Raw genomic sequence first — 25,262 nt, forward strand, 5'->3', positions numbered from 1 at the left:
TCTCAGTGTTGCAAGGATGCAATTCTCAGGGAAGTGTCCTCGTCTCTGGGCTACAGACTCAGACTCCCATTTGCTTAGCTTCCCTTGCTGGCCCCATAAATCTTGCATTCCTTTTCTGCATAGTCGTATGGCTTCAGCAGAAACATGGCTCTGGGCCAAGTTGCAGACTAACTTGTGGCTCTCACTTCTGAGAAACTGGAGCAGTGGACTGAAACCCCTTCTTAGTGAGGATGCTTCAGAAGCCACCCTTCGCCTTTTGTGGGTGAAACAATTCCACGGCCACTTGATCACAGCAGGTTATTCCCTCAGCTGCAGAGTAATAAAGCCTGTCTTGTATACCAAACCCCCTAACGTCCCTTAGTCCTCAGACTATTCCCAAATCCTTGCTACATCTCCTACACCTGTTTGGCTGGCTTAATGGCAGCATATGCTAGTTGGGCTGGTGCAGTGATACACAGGAGATGGCTAGGTACTGATTGCTGCTCTCTCAGGGACTGCATAAGGGCTGAATGATACCAGTCTTGGCTCTTCTCTGCCTAATTTCTGGTCTCATAAAATCTGCAGACCCATCAGCCTTCTGTCCTCTCCAGGAGGTGAGGCAATCCCAGCTAAACAGCCAGACACTGTAATTTGCTTAAGAACTTATGAGAAAAAAACTACACCCCACATTGACAGGATCCCACAGAGACAAGCCTGATTTCTGCAAAGTTACCTTCTTCTCCATCCTCCCACTAAGGAGGGATTCCTGGTCCTGTTACCCTCTCCCCACTGAACATCTTCTAGGTGACTGCAGATGAGCCTTTCTGTGCTCCCAAAAGTGACCTTGGGCCCCTGTTGTCTGCGTGAAAGAAATCTGCTGATGATCCAGCTCTGCTGGATTTCAGGGATTTTAATTGTGTTTGTTATTCCAAAAATCTGTGGTGTAGTGACTAGTGTAAGACCAAGATAGGAAAACTTCTGCCAGGGATAATAAAAGTTCAGCTGATCCTGACTAACAAAAGGAAATATTTCAAGCTTACTTAGACACTTTTTTTTTTTTTCACTTTGTAGTTCTATGGCATATTCTGTTCTTCACGTGTTTTCATATGCATGCATTTTTACACACATACATGTACACTGGTGGGAACAGTTGAGTGCTACAGGTTGATAATGTAGAACAGAAGAAAATTTCTACTTATAGAAATCTGCAGAGAATAATACAGATCTGACCTGTGCTGCAGGAAATGATGGCTGTTCAGCTTCTATAAAGAAATCATGATTTCTCCCAAAGAAATATTTTACTGCAAATTGAAATGGTCTTTATGACTAAGGATACATGGACTGATTTATTAGTTCCCTTATATTTCCAGAATCTTTAGGCTCTGAATTTCAGTGTAAACAAGGATTTTGGAAGGGTAGAGCTGTACCATTTCTACTTATTTGTGAAAAAGTAGAATTTTAAAAAATGTATTTACCAACTTAAACAATAACTGACTTAGTTTTATTCAACCAAAATAAATAAAGACATATGTATTTTCAATTTAACATACGGTGGGAAAGGAAGAAGAATCTAAATTTTTAATCAGTTATAAGTTAATCTTAGGAACCAGAGGCCTGAAATATTTCCAGGGAACTGAATACCAAACTGTGTAGCACTGATTATTCACATAAAAAGTCAGACTACTATGAGAGATTTTCCTATGGCTTTTTAAGAAGCAAGCTTTAAGGTATAAAAAATCACAGCCAAGAGCTGGAATACTTGCGTAAACTGTTCCTAAAATGATTGAAAGGTGACTCAATTGGCACTTTCCAACACCAGTTCCCCTTTCAGTTGGTATTACATAAATTTCACTGGAAGGCATTTGTAGGAGGACATGCAGTCATACTGTACAACTGGGCTTCAGAAGTGTAGGGGCATCACTTGAGTTTCTCAGAAATGAGTAGTAAGGACAGCCCACAGTTCCCCTTTAAACTTCTCGGTCTCCCAGACACGGAAATTCTGTTCCAGGAGCCAAGAGCCATTTCAGCTTCTAGCAGGATTACGATTTTCTTGATTCAGTTCAAATCCTGCCATGCTGTCATATTAGTTCAGGCTGCCCCATTCATCAGAACTGGCTGTCTAGTGACCTGTCCTGACCAGAAAGGTTTGAAGTTTGCTCTCCAGGTGGGGATTCTCCAGCACAGGGACTAGTTTGCACTACACCGATGCCCCTCTGACATGTATCTAACTGGAGATACATCTACCTATAGAGAGACCTGGACCTGCAAGGCGAAGCATGGCTATTGAAGCCAATGTAGATGTGACAAGTGGTGAAATACTTGGATCCAGTCCACACCTCAAACACAGTTCAGTCCTGAATTACTTAGCTGCTGATTTTACAAGGCAGTGTCCAGATCCACCCGTTTATAAACTCTTCCTCCACTGGAGAGCTCCAGTTAATGTAGCTTTCAGCTGGAGGATGTCCTAAACTGCTTAATGATATTGCAATGTCTCTCCAGCACCCGGGGTGCATCCTGTACTCCTCTATGCTTTGCTCTTCAAAACTCATACAGGTGAAGAAAAAAATCAAATATAATTTATATAGCTGTTTTCTGAAACATTTTTTAAAACAGCTTCAGGAAATGCATACAGAATATACATGAGATAGGTGTCCTGGTTTCAGCTGGGATAGAGTTAACTGTCTTCCTAGTAGCTGGTACAGTGCTATGTTTTGAGTTCAGAGCGAAGAATGTTGATAACACTGATGTTTTCAGTTGTTGCTCAGTAGTGTTTAGACTAATGTCAAGGATTTTTCAGCTTCTCATGCCCAGCCAGTGAGAAAGCTGGAGGGGCACAAGGAGTTGGCACAGGACACAGCCAGGGCACCTGACCCAAACTGGCCAACGGGGTATTCCATACCATGGGACGTCCCATCCAGTATAGAAACGGGGAAGTGGGGGGCAGGGATTCGCCGCTCGGGGGACTGGCTGGGTGTCGGTCGGCGGGTGGTGAGCAATTGCACTGCGTATCATTTGTACATTCCAATCCTTTCATTATTGCTGTTGTCATTTTATTAGTGTTATCATTATCATTATTAGTTTCTTCTTTTCTGTTCTATTAAACCGTTCTTATCTCAACCCACGGGTTTTGCTTCTTTTCCCAATTTTCTCCCCCATCCCACTGGGTGGGGGGGGAGTGAGTGAGCGGCTGCGTGGTGTTTAGTTGCTGGCTGGGGTTAAACCACGACAATAGGTAATAAAACAAGTTTAACATTTGTTACTGTATTGTACATCCTTCTAGTTTCTAGTACAAGAGAGGAAGCTTTTATAAATCATATTTCACAAATGGATATCTGATTATTCAATCTGTCTTATCGCTATAATATGAAACATTTAAAGTTTAACCTCATTGCTCTGAGAAATTATCAGTTCTACCTTATTCAGGGATAGCACTTGAGCTTTTAGAAGCTCACATGTCAAGCTTGATATGTACAGTTGGAAATTTAGTTTGAAGTTTAGTCTCTGGCAAATTATCCTTTCAGTGGCAATCTAAGTGTTCCTACAAAGTATATTCTAAGGGCATCACATAAAGGACAGCTGTATAGCTCTCATGTGCCCGAGTTTCTGCCATAAGCACTTATTTACAGATACCACTCTGCTAATACAAATGTACTGACAACCAGAACATAGTAATATTACTCTGAATACAAGTAATTAAACCTTTTTTTATATTTATATGTGAAAAATGCTATAGAAGTTGCTAGACTGTAAGAACTTCTTATAACAAAGTTATGGTCTTGAAAAAGTAGTGCTTTTTGGGAAAGAATTTTTAGTTGCTGACATCATTCCTGTCTGCTGAGGACAGAAACTGTCCAAAGACAACCAACATACAAATTATATGGTATCACATTTTTATATATTTGGAACTCTAGTCTTGCACTTCTGAAAGTAATGAAGGTTTTGCAACTGCCTTCAGTAAAAATGAAGTCCACGACCAAATGAAGAAAGGTTATTTTAGTAATATGAAGAATCTTAATTTGTATCATATATTCAGGCACTGAATATCAGTCAGGTAAACAGGATGAGATGTGATCTTTGGCTCTTATCATGTTATGTACGGTAGAAGCTTTTACTAATTCATCCCAGGCTGGATGATTGTGCTTTTTAAAGTGTTTGGATGCTGATGTGATTAAAATTCAGCCAGGTTAATCTATATTGTACTCAGTTTTAATAAATATCACATCCAAATATTTTAATAATTTTTTAGCTAATGTTAGAGAACTTATGGGTGGGAAAATAAATTTGAAAGAGTGGCTAAGATGTGTTTTAAATTCAGAAACCAAACTTTTATAATGGTAGGACAACAGAACATGGTCTATACAGACTAATATTATCAATTCAAAAGTGAGATTAAAAGAAGCAAACAGTTCAAAAGCTTAGGCCTCCTGCACCCATATATAGATAACTAAAAAAGCAATCTTGTTTCCAGAATTTGCTAAGCACCTAACAGGAGTAACAGGTACCCGTGGGATCTGTGAGATGCTCAACACCGGAAGATTCAGACCAGGCATCTACAGATGAATTGGAGACCTCATCTGCATGCAGATATGTTTAAGAATATGGCCAAATCTCTAATGAATTCATAGTGCATCGCTAATTGTAGTAAAAAGCTCCAGTACACATCGCTGTGGCCTCTCTAGAGTTTATGGTAAAGTTTTATAGTAGTAACTAGTTAAAAGGATTAGATATTGTACCAAACATATACTTTTCATCCTTCCAAATAAGAGCCAACCATTTTTTTACTCTACATATACATATATCTATATATATTCTAAAAAGGATTGAAAGAGAAGGTGTTTTGCTTAACATTGGATTTTGACAGAGAACCCTACATTCTAGGTGCGAAAACACGTTTGTGATGAATGTTAAACATCACAGAATCACAGAATTGCTGAGTTTGGAGGTCACCTCTTGAGATTGTCTAGTCCACCCCCTGCTAAAGCAAGTTCAGCTAGATCAGGTTGCTTAGGGCTGTGTCCAGTCAACTTTTGAATACCTCCAAGGATGGAGACTCCACAGCCTTTGTGGGCAAAGCATATCTTATCTCTGGGCAAGCATATCTCACTGTGTTTGCAATGCCATGCTTGAAATTAAAATATACAGGTTTAAAAAGATAATGTATAGGTATATATCTTTCATCTGAGAACAATATCACGCAGTCCGCCATCATACTGGGGAGACACTGGTGATACTTGCTGAGAGAACTTTCCCAGGAGAGTTCAAATACAGCTTTAGAAATACTTGTTAAAAACTTTAGTGGTAGAAAGACTGTTCTATCCAGAGAAGTCCACTTCTGTTAGATGTCCATATAGAGACTTCATTAGTATCTATAAATTTTTGCCTACCAACCATTAATTTAGCATTTCACATTCTGTTAAAAAAAAAAAAAAAGACTAGTTAGGAAAGAACATTTTAATTTTGTGGTAAATCAGAATGACTATAAAAGATTTGCTCTATTCCAAGTCACAGTATGAAAGGAAAGCTGGGTAAAGCAAGTGTTATTTAACACTAAATAATTTCATTTCCATGACTTCATCGGACTTACATATCAGCTATTCAGAAAATAGTCCCAAAGAGAGTCTTTAATTTAAACTGTCTGATGTTCTTTTGGCAGTTGTAGTGAAACCAAGAGATTTGTTCTCCAGAAAACTTGGACATAGTTTCAGATGAAAGAAAAGGGGGGAGGTGGATTGGATTTTTTTTAAGGTGGACTTTACTGCAAGTTATTCAGTTACTGTCAAACAAACAGTATTTTTTCTGGAAATGATTATAATTAACTATCGTACTTTCAAAAAAGCCTACCTTTTAAATAGCAGGAAATGTTCTCTGTCCACAAAAGCTAACATACAGTGAAATTAATAAATACCATACCTCTTTCTGAAAGCAATTCTTATTCACACAATTGAGTGGGATTAAACATGTTAGAAATAATTTTCCCAAACTCAATCCTTTGCTCGAGCTATAACTCAGATATATACCCAGAAAAGGGCATAATGGAAATGTGAATAAATAAATTTTGATTTGACATAGAAAAATAAAACTCCCTTTGACTGGCTGGAGACAGAAATACTTTCAGATAAGTATTCATAAGCTTCTTCAGGAAATGAGTTCTAGAAATGGTGTTTACTGAAAGGTAAATACTGCTAAGAAAAGTACTGACCCCTATTTGAAGTTTCTTTCAAAGTCAATTGTTTATTCTTTTCACTGTCCCTAGGTCTGGAAAAAGTGCCAAAAGACCTTCCTCCTGACACAACTCTGCTGGACTTACAGAACAACAAAATCACTGAAATTAAAGAAGGAGATTTCAAGAACTTGAAGAATCTTCATGTAAGTGTATAAATGAACTAGCATTTGCCAAAAAAAAAAAAAAAAAAAAAGTGGAGAAAATGTGGTTTTGGCCCGGTACTCAGGTTTTTAGAGAAAACTGATGAAATACTCTATGATCTTCCTCCACCAGCCCAGCCTATTTATTTCCTTTCCCATTCCTCTCCTGCAAACTCTTCTCATACCACAGAAGTTTCTCATCTCTTTTCAGCTCTTCATACCTGTCTCCTGTCCATTCAGTATCCTGATCGCCACCAAAACTTCTCTCACTTATTTATTTATGTTTTCAGTCCCTTTGGCACAGTGACTTGATTATTTCTATTTAAAAAGTAGACCTATCTCAACCCTGCCAACCCACTCACTTATTTCTGTATTCCTTCCCTTCCCACCTCTGAGCTCACAGAGATTTGTATAGACCATGTTTGTCAGCAGTTTTTCTGTACCAATTTTAGTTCAAGAACCTTTTCAAATCAATCTTCTGCCCCCTGCACTACAATGAAATTGTGTTTTTGCAATAACCTTCTCCTAGCAAAACTCCACCTTCATCCTCCTTTACCTGCCAGTCTTTTCCAACATTGCTGTCTGTTTTCCTCTTTGCTGAAATATTTTCCTTCCCTGGTTTCTGTGACTGCCCTTTTCTTCTGGTTCACCTCTTCTTTTCCAAGTTTCCATCAGACAACTACCTTCCTCAGTTTCCAGATTTTTGTTTCTCTGTCTGAGGTCCTCCTCCCTTATTTCTATACTTTTTATCAACATCTTAAAATTCATACCTCACGGTCTTGCCTCAATTTTGTTGAAATATCTCTTTCTCTCCAGATCAGAAAAAGGCTATTACTTCTCTGCCTTTCAAAGTAATAGCCCAACTCAAGCATATTTCTGAAAAGATTTTTTTTCTAGCCTTTCACCAACTCAATTTATTCTCTGTATTGTTCCAGTTGATCCTTTTTGATTAGAACCAATATAAACTACTTGGCTTTCCTTTCCTGGCTCTTCACAGCCCCTTTCTGTTCTATTGTTTTCATTCACAACCAAGAAGCCAGCTCCCACTTTTTATCTGTTCATAATGCCAATGCCATCACCCAAACAAGCATTGTTTCAAACATTGAATCTGCATTCAGCCACTCAAACTTGGGAAAAAAAAAATAATCCTATAAACATTTATCTCCTTAATTATGTCCAAATTCCCTCTTAAATTTTTGTTTTAATGCACCATCAAGAAGAAAAGGTTTTAAAAATTTGTAGGAATAGGTGCAATGCCAGTCTGTCCATAGTGGAGGGAGCTGCATGAGTAAATCATGATGAGGTTCATCTCATCTAATTTTAGTATAGGTGTCTATACTTGAGCTAGTTACATAGATAACCTCTACAGTCAACAAAGAGAAGTAGGTACTTCTACCTTACATTTCATCTGACTTGGTTTTAGAATGAAGTGACTTGTGCCCCAGAATTTTTTTTTCAATTCCTCTGCTTGGCTACTGAACAGATTCGACACCCTAATTCCTGCCCACTTGTTTTGGTTTTCTTCCACCTTGGAGAGAAGTCCTGTGTTTTCAGTGAAGATCGTCTGCAAGGTGCTACAAAAGAGAAAAGTCTTGTCAGTGAAGTCAATCTTTTCACAATCCTTCTTCATGACACTGCATCAAATGAGTCAGAGCATGGTATTGCAGATGAAAAACACTCTCCCCAGTGACTTCTGCCTACTTGGCGCTCAGCTCAGGTCTCTTATACATCCCGCTGTGAGTTAAGCTGTTGTGAACTATGTCATCTCATTGACTTTAACTCTATGGATTTTTTTTCTTTCTTTTATTACAGCAGATATAATTTAATAGTGGATTAAATAGGTAACTCTTCAGGGAAGAGATTATTTCTTTGTCTTACTCCCAGAAGTACCCAATACATGCTTAGGGACCAGTGGAAATCATACAGAAGAGTGACAACAGTATCATGAGTTTTAACAAATAACCTTCAAAACAATGCAGTTTTCCTGGATTTACTCAAGAACAAAAAAAGATCTTCTCATCTCCTCCCCAAAATAATATTTAGCCATGCAATACATTTATGTAACTAGGCACCATCTTTACTCTCAGCAGGCATCATTCTTCTTCTTGTGTAATATATGGGAATGATTCCCATTCCCCACCTTGCAATTAAATACTCTTCAGAGTCATAGTGAAAGGGAAATATTGTTTTTAGATAACTCAAAAACTTCGTTGTTGACAGAGCTCCATTGTCACTTTTGTTTTAAGGAGATATGTGTGCGTGCGAGACATACATATATATATATATCTTGTATACGCTTTTGTATCATATTCCCTGATAAACATGGCTTGTGTTAGCGTTACACTTGACAGTGTGATGTTCAAAAGTTTCTAGACTTCTTAGACTTTACTAAACCTTCTTATACTCTACTAAAGCAGGAAGATTTACATAAATTATCAGTATTATTGTTCCAAAATCTAAAATGATCAGCAACTGTAGTTAACCTCTTGCATGAAATGATCACTTACAGGAACAATTCCTCAAATCCCAGTTGTAATAGATCTTGAAAAAAATGAACAGTATATTCAGTTTATTCCTTTTGAATATTCTTTTAAAATTCTTTCCTAATTCCTATAGACATCACTAACCATAAGTGTAAAAGTTTTAGAAGAGATTTTCATGAACAAGCCTGGTTGAACCTAAAGTTCGACTTGTACTAAAAACCAGATGAAGTAAGGAGAAAAGAAAGGATCTACCTATAACCTGCCTGTGGCTTCTCTTTCAGCACAAATGTAACTGCTTATGCTCTGAGTGCACAGTACACGGAAATATAAATGAAAGAGAAATTAGTACCTACAAAAATATCCTTTGTATCAGAAAATTTTCCTGAGTAGGTAAAAGAGCAGTTAAACTTTGCAGCTGTGGAAATATGGCAAGCAATTAGAAAAGGATGCAGCTAAGGGAACATTTATCTGCAAATAAAAGCTGCCTTCCAGAAAACACCAGAGTCAACAGTTTTGGTGCACTTGATATTTTTATAGTTTTAAATTTATCCAGGAAAAAATGGCTAAAGTATTACTGTTGTACTATAAAAACTCAGTGAGACTTCACACTATTTAAAAACGAAAGATAAGATCTATTTTTTACCAGAGGACTTGGGAGAATAGGGAAAAAATTGAAGACAGTCTTTTTTTAGGGCCAATGACCGAGTTTTGCAGTTTCAGAAAACCGTCTGATATTATGTAAAAAAACTTGCTTATGACTTAGACCTGTGGCAAAACAATCAGAGACACTCTCCTGGAAAAGCCAGGAAAAAAATCTTCTATGAAACTGTCAGAATTTTCCAGGCAGACTGACACTTCTGGATAGAGTACAGTACTTTGACCCCATGGACACAATAAAGAATCCAAAATACTACATGAGTAAGCTCTCATGCAGAGTGAAGGAGGAGTCTACAAAAACAGCACATGGAGTTGCATGCTGTGTGGCAAAGCCAAAGCAAACCAGCATAACACCTGGCACTTGGAAAAAGAGGTAAAAGAAACTACTGTGTATTAGATCACTATAAGAACAGCACAAACAACAGAATAGTGACGGCATGCTTTTCCAACAGGAATTTTTCAGTGGCACGGTGTTAGTACAGCAAAAGAAGACGAATGCGCTATTGGCCTGAAATCAAATGGAACATTGCTTAATCTAAGCTGGCAGAACTATGCAAAGCCATGGTTGTGCCTACAACAGTGCTAAAACCAGTTGTATTTATACCGAAAGAAAAGACCTGCACAAAAGAGATAAAAGATTTAAACTTGGGACTTAAGGTTATGACCATATCCACACTAAGGGATTATCAACACTAAATATATGGGCAAATAAACTGAAAAACCCTTTGTAGTAATATCAAGTGGAAAAATAATGTATTGCATTAGAAAAGTTTCATGCACTCTTTTTTTTATCAAAAGAAGGCTCTCTATGGAGGGACGAGAGCCCAGATTAAGTGAAGAAAAGTCTAAGAACATCTTCCAGGGATACAGAAAAGCTCCCAACAGATCAAAAAAATATTAATGAAAGAACACAATTGTCAGATGACTCATTACAGCTTCAGTTCCCTTTTCCCAGGCATAATTAAAAGGGAAGTTAAGTAAACATAATGCTCTGAATATCACAGAATGAAGAATCAGTAACCACCAGCATGCTGTAAAAAGCCAAAGACAGGTATCTCTGTCCAGTTTCTACCTCTGAACCCAATTCCCACTACCACCAATGGCAGACATTCTTAACAGGATTGAGAGATAACTGTTTTCATTTTTTTTTTCCCCACTTGGTGCAGCTGTAGGTTTCTAACAAATATTCTGAGAAAAAAAAAAAAGAAGATAATCTTTCTGAAATGCAACACTCCCTTAGAGAGTTGTCATTTCCTCAGACTCTCCTTTGCATTGTGCTTAACACACAATGAAATTTGCGACTGAAACAAGTGTGTAACACACCACATGCATGCAAAACATTTTTAATGTGAAGAGGGTAAAGATCTTTTCACGTGAGGAAAACAACAGAAGAAAATACTTTGAGGTCCTTAAAATTCTGGAGAGAGTCAGCATACTAAGCTAATGAAAAAAGGAAATTCTATAGAATACAACAATAAAAGAAGCAAGTAAATTGTGATAAAATGAATGACCAAAATGCTTGCCTCAGTAGACAAGGACAGGGTTGAAAGATTCTCTAGACCTCCAGAGCATTAGGATTATTTTTTGTTGGAGCAGGAAAATGTAGAGCCAGCTGCTCCCTGGTCATCTGTGCAAGTCATGTTACACAAGACTTATCAGGGAGAGCTCAAACACCGCAAAACTAGATCTGCAGCAGGCTCCTTGGCTTTGTGAGATTATTCAGCAAGGTACTGTGGATATGATCAAACTGCTTTCCACGGTCGCCTTTCGTTTGTATTGACAGGCTGTTGTTTCAATGCCTTGCCATCTCTTTCCCTCACAGTTCATTCATCTCTTCCTTATTGTTTCTATGTCATCCCTTTTTCCTTGCCTTTCTGAGCTATGTCCACTTGATCCTAGGTTTGGCAGGGTTACTACCAAATCCCACCAAAGAATTTAAGTAACAACAAATAAAGAATAATTGCACCATCATGGTTTTTTTATACCTTTATCCTTTTCCTGCTTTAACTGCTGATCATGGGCCCTTCAGGAGACATAACATCTGGAATTCTGTTCAGAGACCTCCTTGGATTCAGGGGCTCTTAGTTCCTTCAAGTTACCAATGTTTATGATTTTTTAAATGAATTTTAACATGAATACTTCTTTTGTAGAATTCTATCTCCTGGTATAACACAATTAGAGAAGAAAGTCAAGTTCTGTTTTATATTTTTTGTGTTCTTTGTTGTTTGGTTTTTTTTTTCCTAAGTGTACATCCACTCCTAATAATTTTGCAGAAAAGTTTGACTATATGTCCAGGTTATGAGTATGACTTAACAACTGAAAACATAAGGCAAACAAAAAGGACAAAATTTTTTATTATTTTTATTTGGATGCCTGACTCCTGAGCTTACAATTCTTAAGGCATTACTGTTCCTAGCAGAACTGTAATAAAAAGCAGGTAATAATGTAATACATAACCCAGGAAATTAAAGAAATTCCATCGGGTCAGCGGATTGACTTTTCAGTTTAAACCCTGAAGGACGCATGCATCATTAAAGATTTGATGTTAGGTAAGAGTACCATCCCCAGCTGGCAAAACAGATGTATCACCACTTATTACGGCTGATAACAATTTGCTGATCATTTTACAGTTCACTTCTGATTTTGGCAAGGTTCTTGCTTCAAACTATTCTAAACTAAGAAGAACAGAAGTAGGGATGAAAACCCCTCAGAACAATCCCCTGAGATTCTCACATAATGAAATTACACCAAAAAATACAATCTCCTGCTCCGCACCCCCAGACAGGACAAAAATTGTAAGTTTTGGTTAACTCCAAGAAGAACAACCCATGCTAGTTTCTACATGATTGCCACATGCTCTGTCTGCAGTTTGTAAGGTGTATTTTAACAAAAGCCTGCCAACAAGTGTTCCAAAATTTTCCTGAATTGTGAATCCTCCTTTTTGTTTTGGGAATAAATATTTGAAGTAGAAACCAGGCCAGAGGGAGCTAAATGGCCAGACTCCCACTGACCTCAATGGAGCCAGCATCTATTCCTGTCATACAGTGATTTTTTTTTTTTTTTCCTGACTACACTAATACCAGAGGTGTTTCAGTAAAAAAGTAAGCCATCTTTGGAGCAAAGCTTGGATTTTTTTTTTCCTCTCTGAACACCACTTAAACTGCTGGTCATGATAAGGTTGTCTGTAGGTATTACCACAGCATGATATTATGACAGAGTCAATATTTACTGTGCAAAGCTCGCATGCTGTATATGACAAAGGAAAAAGTCTTTACCTCAGGAAAATGAGGATGGAAGCTAATTTTTCTCTTCTCCACAGGAAATTGCTATGAACCCTCTAAGCCTGACTAAGTGACGTCTGTAATACTTGATGTATTTGTGCCTCTTTGTTTTCTCTTTCTTTCTTGCCTCTTTTCTTACCTATGGCTAAATATCTTTGCACCCATACCAGGTCATGCTGAAAGCTGTACATTCGTGTCCTCAGCCTTTTGTATTGTGAATCGGTGATGTGCTTCAACTCTTTTCTTTATTTTTTTTTGGGGGGGGGGGGGGGAGTAGGGGGGGAAGTACAATTATTTAAAATATCTTTTTCCTTCCACTAAAAATGGAGGTGTGGAAGAAGGTGCATTTTTGAGTAAAAGTATCAATTCCTGTGGCTCTGTTCTAGGCATTGAGATTTCTGCCTATTCATTTCATACTAGCAGCATCGCAAGTGCTATCTGTGGCCAAGGTCTCCAGCACTTTCAGCACTTTCAGGTTGACCTTTATTTTTCCCTCCAAGTATTTCTTGCCCTGTACAAACTTTTTATATGTCCTTTAACAAGATGAATAGAATGCCCTGTCATGCCATCTGGGCTTTATTCAGGATAGCTAGTCCATGTGGCATGTTTTTGCCTAACATCCCTTCCTCAATAGCACTGCCTGCAGATGTTTTCCCTAGGTTTTTCTCCTCTAGTTCCTGTTTTCACTGACCTCTAAATTCCCCTGAGTTTTTCATTTTGTTTTATTTTGGTTTGGTTTAACTTTTGTTACATGCAAACCATACAGGGCACATTCTGAGGAAAGTAAACAGCATTGCTCCAAGGCTAATAACTTAGTTCTTTAAGTCTTGCATATAATAGAGTTATTGTGAAGTGGGAAAGGAACCCAGGGGTATGGCTTGCCAGGTGCTATGCTGGTGTGTTATCCTCATCATTTGCTGTTGCTCTGGGAGACAGTAAAACTTCTTTTGCAAATTCTGATGTGTGGGTTTATTTTTTTCTTCTTTACAGCTGCACAACAGTGTGGAAAAATAATGCAGGTTTAAAATACCAGGAGCGGGGACTTGCAGAGCAGGGTGTAAGTGGGAAATGATATTCTGGTACAAAAAGTTGAAAACTACAGGTTTGTGATACCTTCCCACCTTATACCACCATACATATGTTCCCACTGTGAAATCAGTATTTTTAAACATACCTTTGATAGATACCATCATTTCTAAGTGAGAGATTTACTGAATGTTTGAGTAAAACAACAATTCTGTTTGTTTCCCCAAGGTAACATCATCATATTCAGGAGAAAGCATTGGCAAAGCAGAACAGATTAATCCTAGATACCTAGGTAATTTCTGGTTTTGGTCAGGACTCTCAGTTCTGCTCTGAAGGGCTGTAACAATCTTAACATCAACTACTCAGAGAATATTTACACTGCAGTGCCTAGCTGAATGTATACGTATCTATTTCCAGCAAGAAATATTTCACATTAGATCATCAGCTGTGATAATCATAGCCCAAATATTTTTTATCTAAAAGACAACAAAGGTAAAACAAATCAAATAAAAAAAAGAAGAAAAGATAAGGCAGACTTTCAGCTGAAATAAATGACCAAGCAGTACAAAGCAGGATGCAGGGTAAAAATTTCAAGTGCTGATAAAATGAGTCTAAACTCATTGAATGTTGACTTAGAGTTCTATGCAAAAGAAATCCATGGTAAAATTAAGAAAAAAAAAAAGTAACTATGATAAAAACAATGAAGGAGACTCATCTGCATAATTCAAGCTGTACCCCTCGTAATAACTGGATTGTTTCCCATGTCCTAATATTGTGCAGGTAGCTGTATTACACTATGGGCAAAATCTACATCTGTAACACAATTCTGGCAATGGTGACTCAGGAAACTACACCCGTATGTACCCCATGTGTTCTCATGGCAGTTCTTATAGCTCAGGCTCAAATAAAAGAGGGTTGGGGCCATGGGTTCCACTGACCAATATATTTATTTTGGGAGAGGCTTATTGTTAGGGAAATACTCTGCTGAACTGTGAGTGACCTTTTCTGCCTCCTCTTGCAAACGTGTTCTTGCTAGCTAGCATACAAAATTAAAACCAGATATGCTCAGCTTTACGTGTACTCAGTGAAACCATGTACAGAACACACTGCTTACTTTGCTCAGGATGATCTGCAAGAAGCATCCATTAGGGAAAAAACACACATCAAATACCATTTTAAACTATCTTCTCACCTCTCTTTCAGTTTTCATGATGGAGAGGTGCTGTCACAGATGCTGATGTACTTCTTGGCACAGTTTTAATACTTCACTGATTGTGGAAAGAGTTGAATGCCTAATTTTCCTCCAAGAAACAGACTAATGTATAATTCTGGAAATAGTAAAAGTGTATTAAAATGCACTGAATGTTAACTATAGTATATGCAATATAAAAATTCGTGGTTTAGTAGCAGCTGTTGTCTTTTGTTTCTGAAAATAACATAATGGAGTCAGTGAACAAAGATGCTCTATAGCTATTCTCTAGTAATATATATAAGTAGACATTATATCTATATTTATACAGCCCATTCTACCTAATTCACTGCACAAATATACAGCACTGTAAGTCTGATAACTAGACAGCAAACAGATGGAATGATAAGATTCATTCTGATATTTATCTTATCTGAAATCCTTTCCATTAGCTGCATTACTGTTCTGACAGTAATGGGACTTTCTTCTCCTTTTTTATGTCACGGTTGGTTAATCAATACAAGAGTTAGCAGTCATGTAAAATTTCAGAGGCATACGGAGACCACTTATTACAGGTAACAGAGCTTTCATGGAGACCTTTCTCCCCTGACTGTACAGAGAGCTAATTTGCTTAGAGTCACCCTGAGCCTAGATATCACAATTGTTGTGAGAACTGGATTAGGCACCTACATGGCCGGCAGAATGAATATGGTCCATGATCCCGAACTGCAAGACTTAGAGTATGATGCTTCACATTGCTCCCCTTCCATACCAAGTTATGCTCAGTAAAAAAATAGCTTATATTTCTGCAAAAATGAGGTTATTCTCAGACAGAAATCTAATAAGTGCAGTCTGTAAGACTAACAGGAAAGAGGTAATGACGTGCATATTTTTATTAAGCTGGGTTGTGCTTTCACTGCATTGAGTCACAGAATTTGCTGCTCAGGAAAAACTGGTTAGGGTGGCTGTGTGATGATGGGTAAGGTATAAAAGTATCCTCAGCATAAACAAAATTAGAAAAAGCAAATAAAACTGTTAATGTTAGTTTTATGTGAATGTCTTATTCTTCACAGCTTTCAAATGGAAGGGTCGTACTTATCCTTGGGTATAAACTATGGATGTTAACAGAAGCTGCATATGCCTCAACAATGAAATAACACTTGTATTTGTTATGTAGGCCTTGCTTATCTCTTCCTGTTTCAGAAGTTCTTAATCAATTTGTTTTAGTAGTGCATTGCATTTTCTTCAGCTCACTAGATTGGCCGTCAAAAGACACTAGAAAAAAAATCATTTTTAAATGTTTCATTCCTAAAATAATTTCCCTAGTGATCATTTGAGATCTCCTTCATTATTACCCCACAGGCATTGATCCTTGTTAACAACAAAATCAGCAAAATAAGCCCGCTAGCTTTTGGTCCTCTGAAGAAACTGGAAAGACTTTACCTGTCCAAGAACAACCTGAAGGAACTCCCAGAAAACATGCCGAAGTCACTTCAGGAGATACGGGCTCATGAGAATGAGATCTCCAAGTTGAGGAAAGCTGTCTTTAACGGACTGAATCAAGTGATTGTCTTAGGTACGAGCATGAGAAATTATAACAAAATCAACTCAGTGTTTTTTCAAGATGTTGTTTTTAGTTCAATCAGTGATTTTATGTAGAAAGCCAAGAAATGCTCCAATAAATTGTTCCTCCAAATTAGCTTTGACCTGAAGGATATAGGTACCTACACTGCAGCACAGCTCACGACCATGTTTTGTTGGCAGAACTAGGCACCAATCCAATCAAGAGTTCAGGCATTGAAAACGGGGCTTTTCAGGGGATGAAGAGGCTCTCCTACATCCGTATCGCAGACACCAACATTACTAGCATCCCAAAAGGTAAGAAATTCAATTAGTATTTCAGAGATTTGTACAGGTATAATATAGTGACTTCCAGTCAGCTGGAAAGAAATGATTATGGAAGCCTTTTGAGTCAGTCCTGAGAGTATCCGTTAGGTGACTACTTCATTTTTTGGTCAGTTGACTTTTACTGGTTTAGAAACTTTTGTTTTTCTATTATGAGAAGCTCCACAAGAGGTGCAGTGTCAAAAGTAAGGCATTTTATGTTACTTTGCTTTTCTTGTCTCATAGCTGAAAGTGGAGGAATGTTTTCACCCTCCAACCCTGGTTGGTGAGCCTGATCAACATTACACAGATGTAAACTCATGTAGAATGAACTGAAGTTCTACAAGCATAAAATCAGCCTTCCACAAGTCTGTGGGTTTGAAGCCAAAAATACTATTCCTATACAAAACAGAAACATTTGCTGTTTTTAAAAGTACTTCATTGCAAATTGCTACAAAATAACAACAACTTCAATATAACCTATTAAAAAAAAAAAACCAACAACAAAACAAACCAAAACAGAATGGTTCCAATCCAAAGGAAATTATATTCAATTTATTCATACATCAGCCAGCAGACTGTTTTGAAATAGCTGAAAACTTTTTGAAAGTTAATACTAGTTGTTATTTCTTTCTTCCCACATTTCCTGTTTTGGATGTCCCTTTGAGGGACCTCAGATAGTTAAAATATTTGGTTCCAATTTTTTTTTCCTGCTAAGCAGAATTTTAGTATGTGCCTTACCTAAAATAACATTAAAATTATTTTACCTGATCTTTATAATCTTATTTTCTGCTGCTGTTGTTTGTTAAATATCTAGGTGTCAAATGTTTGTAGATTTATGCATGTGGATAGTCTGGCTAAAATGAAGACTTTTTCTCTTACATTATTTTATATGTCCCATTCACATAATCATGAAGGCTAGAATTCATATCTGAGAAGAACTTCATTTAATTGTTTTTTAAGAATTAACTGTTCTATGATGACCTTAGGAGCTTGGTCTTATTTCATGTCAAATAAATTGTTACTAGCTGTTTTCACTTTCCCTGATTGTGAAAGTTCCTTGTTTCATTCAGTGAATTGTTCTTGGCCATGTCTAGTAAAAATCTTTTTGTTATTGTAAAAGAGCCTCAGTATAACACAAATCCTTTAAAAAAAGGTAATAATCCAGTTTTATCAAAAGTAATTTGATGGTGGTCTTTCTTTCAGGCCTTCCCCCATCCCTTACGGAGCTTCACCTTGATGGTAACAAAATCAGCAAAATTGATGCTGACGGTCTGTCTGGACTCACCAACTTGGCAAAGTAAGAATTAATTTCTTCTTTTCACATAAAATACTAGTTGAAATTCTAACCACCACACACACAATTAGAAAACATCATTCTGGGCTTCATGAATGTTATCACCATTGAAGAAGTACGTAACTTAGCAGGAAAAGCTTCTAAGGACTTGTGTACTGACTTAAGGGAACAAAACACTTTTTTTTTTCTAACAACACTTTCCAGCTGTTTCCAATTATGAGTGATGTATGCGCAGGACAAATGTTTCTTTGATTTAAAAAAAAAAAAAAAGATAAAAAGAGCAATTAGATTTTTTATTTATGTCATGCTTCTTTCATTGTATTTTGATCTTCAGTTTATGCAGTTTTCTTGGGCACTGCCTTGCTCGTGCAATTTGCCCTGGAAACTGAGGAAAAAAGCATATGGGAACCAAAACTCCCTGCCCCAATGTTTCTTTTGTTTCTCAAGAAAGGCAAGTCTGCAATGAGTTCAAGAACATGACAAAAAAATAATCATACAATATAAACCAAAAAGTGTCATTTTTTCAGACTGATTGTACCTTGCTAATCTGTGAATATGTTGTTGAATAAGTTTCTCTAACTGTAGGAAAATGTAAGGAGAATTCCCAAAGAAGAGTTATAGACATACAGAATTATTTGTGAATTAGTTCACATTAGATAACATGCTAAAACAGTAAAATGGGCCTTTACTACAAGGTATTTTAATGCTATGATACTTTAAAACTTTTGTATGAAAATAGAAGTGTAATTGATCTGAAAGACTGTTAATCAGATTACTGATCTAATTCCTGGATCTTCATCTTAATAATTCTTCTTGTCATAATGAAGGCAGAAAACAGAAATCAAAGAAAGATTACTGAGCAACAGGAGTTAAGTTTACTGCTGTTTATAGTAGCTTGGACAGCAATTTAGTGCAATGAAGTATGTAGTAACTTAACACATATTTTGAATCTGACAATTCCAAGTGATAAAGCTTAGGACAGCTTTCTAGAGCTTGTAAAATAAGACATTTCAGCTCATGTTTGATGTTCATATTTGATCACATATTCATCCCTGCGTAAAAAGAGTCTGCTCCTGGATTTTAATAAAAAAATAAAAATACCATAATTATGGGTTAAGGGACTATGAAGCTGTTACTGTTTATGATAGAGGCTTAGTATAAAATATAACATCCTCCAGAGAAAAGATAAAGAAAACTTCCAAAACCAAAACAAGGTCATAACTACTCAGGTAGAAAGTAATTTACTGGAGGAGGGATAGCGGGAGGTGGGCGAGCTGTCCTGCAGATGACAGAGTTTTTCTGCTTTTTCACATTCACACTCAGAAAACACTACAGTCAACATCACATGGACAATGTTGTTGGAAGTCCTTCTTAAGACATAAAGTTTTATGCAGCAAGTGCTGGTCAACTGCTAAAAATATCTAACCTTGGGCTGCTTCTGTTGTGGCTGTACTGTACGGAGAAACAAGATACTCTGTTGACGGTGGTGTGGAAATGTGGAGCTGCTCAGAGTAGGCACCAAGTTTTAAACTGCTCTCTGGCTTGTGCTTAAGCAGGCAACATAAGCATAGTCAGAAATCCTCTTTTGTAAAGTTGAAAAGTAAGGCAGAATACAGATTGGTGAAAAAGGAGCGCATTGGACATAACAGAGCAGACTGATGAAGAAAGGAGGGAGCGATGGGAGAGCTCCAGGGCAGCATATGGCATAAACCTAAGGAGCAGCGTGCCCCTTATGTCACAGAAACAAGCTACCCCAAACCAGCTTTTATTTACACATCTAAGTCTTCAGGAACATCCGTACGGGGTCAGACCACTGTCCTCCTGGATCGTGTCAACTCATGCTCAACAGCCCAACAGCTGTTCTAAAGCGCAGTTAGACTTTGAGAAACAGGTTATTTTTCTGACTGTGTTAAGGTGTTTTGAATTGTAAAATGTTCCACGCAAGAGCTCAGTGTACATCTACTGCTCATTCTCTTTTGAATTCTTGAGTTCTAGCTGACCGCCAATATTTGTCCTTTTTGTTTGTTTGTTTTCCCTGTAAAATTACTCTTAAGTCTTTCAAAAGTCTTCATATAGTGCTGCAGTGGGGAAAAAAAAGTGGAAAAAAAATAATCTCATGAATGTAAACCGAACAAAGACTTTGCTGGTTATGTGCAGGAATGAGTTCCACAGGAGGATATATGCATTACACAACTGATGTTACTAATGTCTATATCCCATTAAAGTTTACTGAAAAGATCTAGCTCCATACAGTGGAAGTTGCATCAAGCCCAGAATAACAATGATGTTGAGCAGCATGAAGTTTGTTAAAAACAAAGTGGAAATGGGCCAGCAGGGAAGTTGGAGACAAAAGAAGGTGAAAAAATATTTGAGAATTTCTTCAATTTTTAGATATGTTTTTGATGATGCTCTTCAATGATTTAGAACACTGTGACTAGATCAGCTAAAATGATGGAAAAATGTTACCTATTCGCTAATATAAAAGGAAGTAATATGGCAATATATTAAGCAAGTGATTTTTCAACTTCTTCCCTTTTTTTTTTTCCCATGGGAAAAAGAGAGATGAAGACCATATTCCTTCCTAACGTTCTTAATCACCCTGTATTTTACACACTAATATTGACTTACTTCATTTGTAAACATAGCCCCGAGTTACTGAGAGTTTGTTAGTAACACATTTAGATGAGATGTAATTACATATAATTTCACTGCTTGTGGGAGTTAGATCCACTTTTCTACAGACTCCTCCAATTTCACTCTTTCCCTGAAAGACTCTCCCCGCATGAGCTAATGCAGAGTTGGATCTTGTCCATCCCTATGGTGTGTAAAGGGGTTACTTTTACTTCAACAGACCAATATGAAAGCCAGACCTGCTCTTTTTCATGCTAGTCTCCCCAGGTTTGACACATCAAATTGTAGACCTGCATATGTAGCAAGCATATATTTAGATATGTGTCAACCAAGAATTTATAGCCTTCTGCCAAAAGGTTTTGGGTTTTTTTTCCCCAATCCTTTTAAAGACATTCACTATGAGCACCCATCACTGAAGTCCTTTGAAGACATTCTGTAGAACTTCAGACCAAATTGCTCTGTAGTATCAAATCCCCCACACTTTGCTAAATCTTAATGTACTCTGCTCAAAAGGAATTTTGTTCTAATACCTTTTGAATGAAAATTCTTCCTGATCAAATTCTGGCAAAGATATGGGATACTGTGAACTGATTTCTGAGTGAAATAAATCCCTGTTGATGTCAGTGGGAGATCTCATTAACCTCTCCTTTGTCATTTAATAGTTTGACAACATTGCAATGTTTAAATAACTATGATATGACTATTTGTATTATATATAACACCGGTTAGCAACATCTTTGTTTATTATTAAAAGGAGAAGTATAAAATGTGCTTCTATTCTTGAACAGCATTATTTCTGGAAACATCTCTGCTATAAAGATCAAACAAGAATTTTTAGTTCTGTGATTTTATGCTAGGTCCAGATTCTTACTTTTGAAGTTGGCATAAACTACAGAGAATTACAGGTAGTAGATTACTGTGAATAAGACTTTCTTTAAAAGTACTCATCCATAGCAAATGGAAGACAATTAACTCTATCCCAGCTGAAACCAGGACACCTATATTAAATTCTTTAATTGATTCAGTTATTAATAAACCTCAGAGCATTTTTCCCTCAAAATTAAAAAAGATTGCTTAAAGAAAAAATATAAGGCAAACTAGATGAAGTAGGTTTAGCCTTTATACAAATAATTTTCTCAAAGGACAACACTCCTGATGATGATAACTCCTGCAGAATTACCACTGAATTCCTCACTGCAACACAGAGCATTGTAACCTATGAGAGTCTCTTGAAAAAATTCTGTGGTTTGGTAATTGCAAACCAAAATAGCATTAACACAGAAATACACAGCTAGGACCAGATTTTCCAAATTGGACATAGGTTGAGCTAGTAAACGCAGAATGTGGATGTATAAAGCAGGAAGGATGATTTTGTGATGAAAGCTCTGCACAGGAACCTAGGAGAAATGCGTACGTCCCATTTCTGTGTCCTGCTTAGCAGATCATTATGTATGACTCAGCTCCCGTTTCCAGTCTGTAACACAGCTCTAACTACATAAGTATCTTAGGAGGATGTGGTGAAGATTTAAACTTAACAGTTCTGGTCACCTTGGGTTATGTAGTTTGACAAAGAAAGTTACAGCCAGTGCTCCTACAGTCATGTAAGAAACTTAATCAGCTTTTAAAGAAAGACTGGTGCCTATGGCGATACACAGTACATATTTACAGTGGGATTAGTCATATAGTTCATGAAAGTATGCAGTACGATAGGCACAAGTTGAATGATATCATGATAATTATGATAGTTCACATCAGATGTCAAAGTTATTTAAATATGTTTATCTAAACTAGTTCTCCATGGTGACTCTGCACCTCATGCATAATTCTGAAAATTAGACCGGTCTGTTCTACAACACTAGTGTGGAGAAGTAATTAACCCAAGAAAGATGGTTATGTGGGCAAGTTTAACATATTTTTTAATTTGTTTTTTTTTCAGATTGGGTCTCAGCTTCAACAGTATTTCTTCAGTTGAAAATGGCTCTCTTAACAATGTACCTCACCTGAGAGAGCTCCATTTGAACAACAATGAACTTGTCAGAGTACCTGGTGGGCTGGGTGAACACAAATATATCCAGGTAAAGTTTATCATACTGCCTCAGAGAGCAATAGTTGAAAGATTCCAGTAGTATTTGCGCATATTGCAAAGAGATGCAATATGCATTTCACATCAGCTGCATTTTTGAGGTCTGTGTGGCTGGGTAGCTAGAAACATGGCCTCTTGGAACCAGTTAAAATCTGTCTTCACTTGGACTAAGATTTTACGGGAAAGAAACCTCCCAAAGAATGAAGACTCCCCAATGTAAATCACCACTTGCATGTAGCTTGGGAAAATTCATCAGAAATGGTGACTCTGGAGCAAGGTAATATTCATTAGCTATTTTAAATCATGGTTAGTGTTTACTTTGGCTGTGAGTCCTGTACAGCTGCACTCATGAGAGTGAAAGCATTAGAGCTAGAGAGAAACCAATTAGCACCAAATACATTCTTTATATAGAGCACATGCTTCTGAACCTCAGCACTGTATTAATAATTCCACATCTTTGACTCCTGTTTTGGTTACAGTATGATCAAATGATAGTAATGTTATTAGATTGCCTTGCACAGTTTCTGCTCATTCTGTAGAAATTATTTCTAATTGGGTATACTCTAGGTATTTCAAAAGGTAAGCAGAATCAAGCATCCGTTTGGAAAAAAGGATATATTGTTACTCTGTATAACATTGCACAACACGCACCTAGTATTTGACATAAAATCATTTATCTTATTTGCCACGGTAGCTGTATTTCTCACTTCTGTACTTCCATGCTTTTCAGGTGGTCTATCTTCATAACAACAAAATTGCTTCAGTTGGTATCAACGACTTTTGCCCTCTTGGCTACAACACCAAAAAGGCTAGCTATTCCGGTGTGAGTCTCTTCAGCAACCCTGTGCAGTACTGGGAGATCCAGCCCTCTGCTTTCCGATGTATCCATGAACGCTCTGCAGTACAGATTGGAAATTACAAATAGATGTCTAAAGATGGGGTTCGGTTGTGTTTCGTAATAGGCCTGTTCACAAAATTGTTGCTAACAATTAATGTCAAATACCAGAAACTTCACTTTAAAGTGGAGATGATCCATTGATGTAGAATAAATGAATCATTACAGATGTACAAGATCAAGCATACCATCAAAAAGAATTGCCAACTGTGCTTTAAACTGACTTATTTCAGCCTTCTTTTCCAGCATGCTTTCTGTGGTATTTTTCAGTTTGCTGAATGCTACAGGTTTTCAGATTCCACTGTATATGAGATTCGGAGTAAATATTTGTCAAGCTATGATATAAAAAAAAAAAAAGATAGTGATTGAGGTTATTTTTATAGCCACACATACACAGAAAAATAGTAGAGGGAAAAAAGACTCTCAAATCATCTTGAGCCTTGAGAAGGTGAGAGTCACCTCCTTTAAATTTATTTCAAGCCCTGGAGGTTTAAAAATATCCACTATAACAGTAAGCTAATTCTGAATGTATCTATTTAGCAGAGGCAAATAAAGTTGTTGCTAATGTCATTATTTTGGGAAAAATAAAATAAATTCATATTGTACACATAGTTCTTTAAAGTTTGCCATTCTTCTAGAGCAATGCTATTCAGGATTAGCCTAACATAATCCTATTGAACAAAATAATGAGTAGACTGCAGTACAAAACTTGTAACCTATGTCTGGAGCTCAATGACTAAATTTCTCTAGGGCAAATCCCTCTCACCTTAGTCACAAGAGCAGTTTTAATGACTTCAGTGAGACTGCCTTGCAGAGTATGGTATTAGGGTTTAGTCATTGGTATCAATCCATGTATATATCTAAACCAAAAATAATAGCAGTTCACTGTTCACTTGCTCTGCATTGTACATTTGTCAGCATCCTTTACTGTTTTTGTTTTTTAAACAATGTTTTTAATTGTCAAGTAGAGATATGCAGGCTCCCCGTCTGATGAATTTGTGGAATTTAGATTATAAGCAAAATCATACGTATAGCAAAATATGAAGTGAAATAACTGCAAGGCCTAGCTGGACATTGCTGGGACATCATTCATAGAATTATCTTCTTAGAGTGATTTGAAGCCCTCTGCAAACTGGGATTCTTCAACCCATACCAGTAGGTAGCAAGCACATCAAAGGTAGGCTGCACATTTCTACTGTCAATCTACAAAGCTAAACATATACTCAATAAAAATGTCACCTTAAAAGAATCTTCTGCAGCCTCTTAATACTCCAAGGTCAATCTCTCTAATTTGTAAAACTTATATGTCATTTATATTAAAGAATAATGTAATACAGGCAAACTCCAAAGTGTTTGTCTTTATTTTCTGGTTTGATAGCATAACATAGTGTGTTAGAACTTTAATTATGATCAAGTCTTGAAAACTAAACATCTTTGGCATGGTGATAGCTAAAGTAAGAGCAAGCTGTGTCAAATTCTCTTGCCTCAAGAAAC

At 37.1% G+C, this 25,262-nt stretch overlaps 1 protein-coding gene across 1 annotated transcript in view; it reads left to right on the plus strand.

Annotated features, from left to right (window-relative positions):
- The window catches only part of DCN (decorin), a 40,209-nt gene extending 15,099 nt beyond the window's left edge, over positions 1 to 25,110 (plus strand). The window contains exons 3-8 of the mRNA XM_052774596.1: positions 6,233 to 6,345; positions 16,341 to 16,554; positions 16,743 to 16,856; positions 18,069 to 18,162; positions 22,727 to 22,865; positions 23,604 to 25,110. Of these exons, the coding sequence (XP_052630556.1) occupies positions 6,233 to 6,345; positions 16,341 to 16,554; positions 16,743 to 16,856; positions 18,069 to 18,162; positions 22,727 to 22,865; positions 23,604 to 23,798 (869 nt within the window). The 3' untranslated portion in view covers positions 23,799 to 25,110. The remainder of the gene's footprint in view (positions 1 to 6,232; positions 6,346 to 16,340; positions 16,555 to 16,742; positions 16,857 to 18,068; positions 18,163 to 22,726; positions 22,866 to 23,603) is intronic.
- Positions 25,111 to 25,262: the final 152 nt, after the last annotated feature.

The sequence above is a fragment of the Harpia harpyja genome, chromosome 23 (genome assembly GCF_026419915.1).
Source record: "Harpia harpyja isolate bHarHar1 chromosome 23, bHarHar1 primary haplotype, whole genome shotgun sequence".
NCBI classification, from domain to species: domain Eukaryota; kingdom Metazoa; phylum Chordata; class Aves; order Accipitriformes; family Accipitridae; genus Harpia; species Harpia harpyja.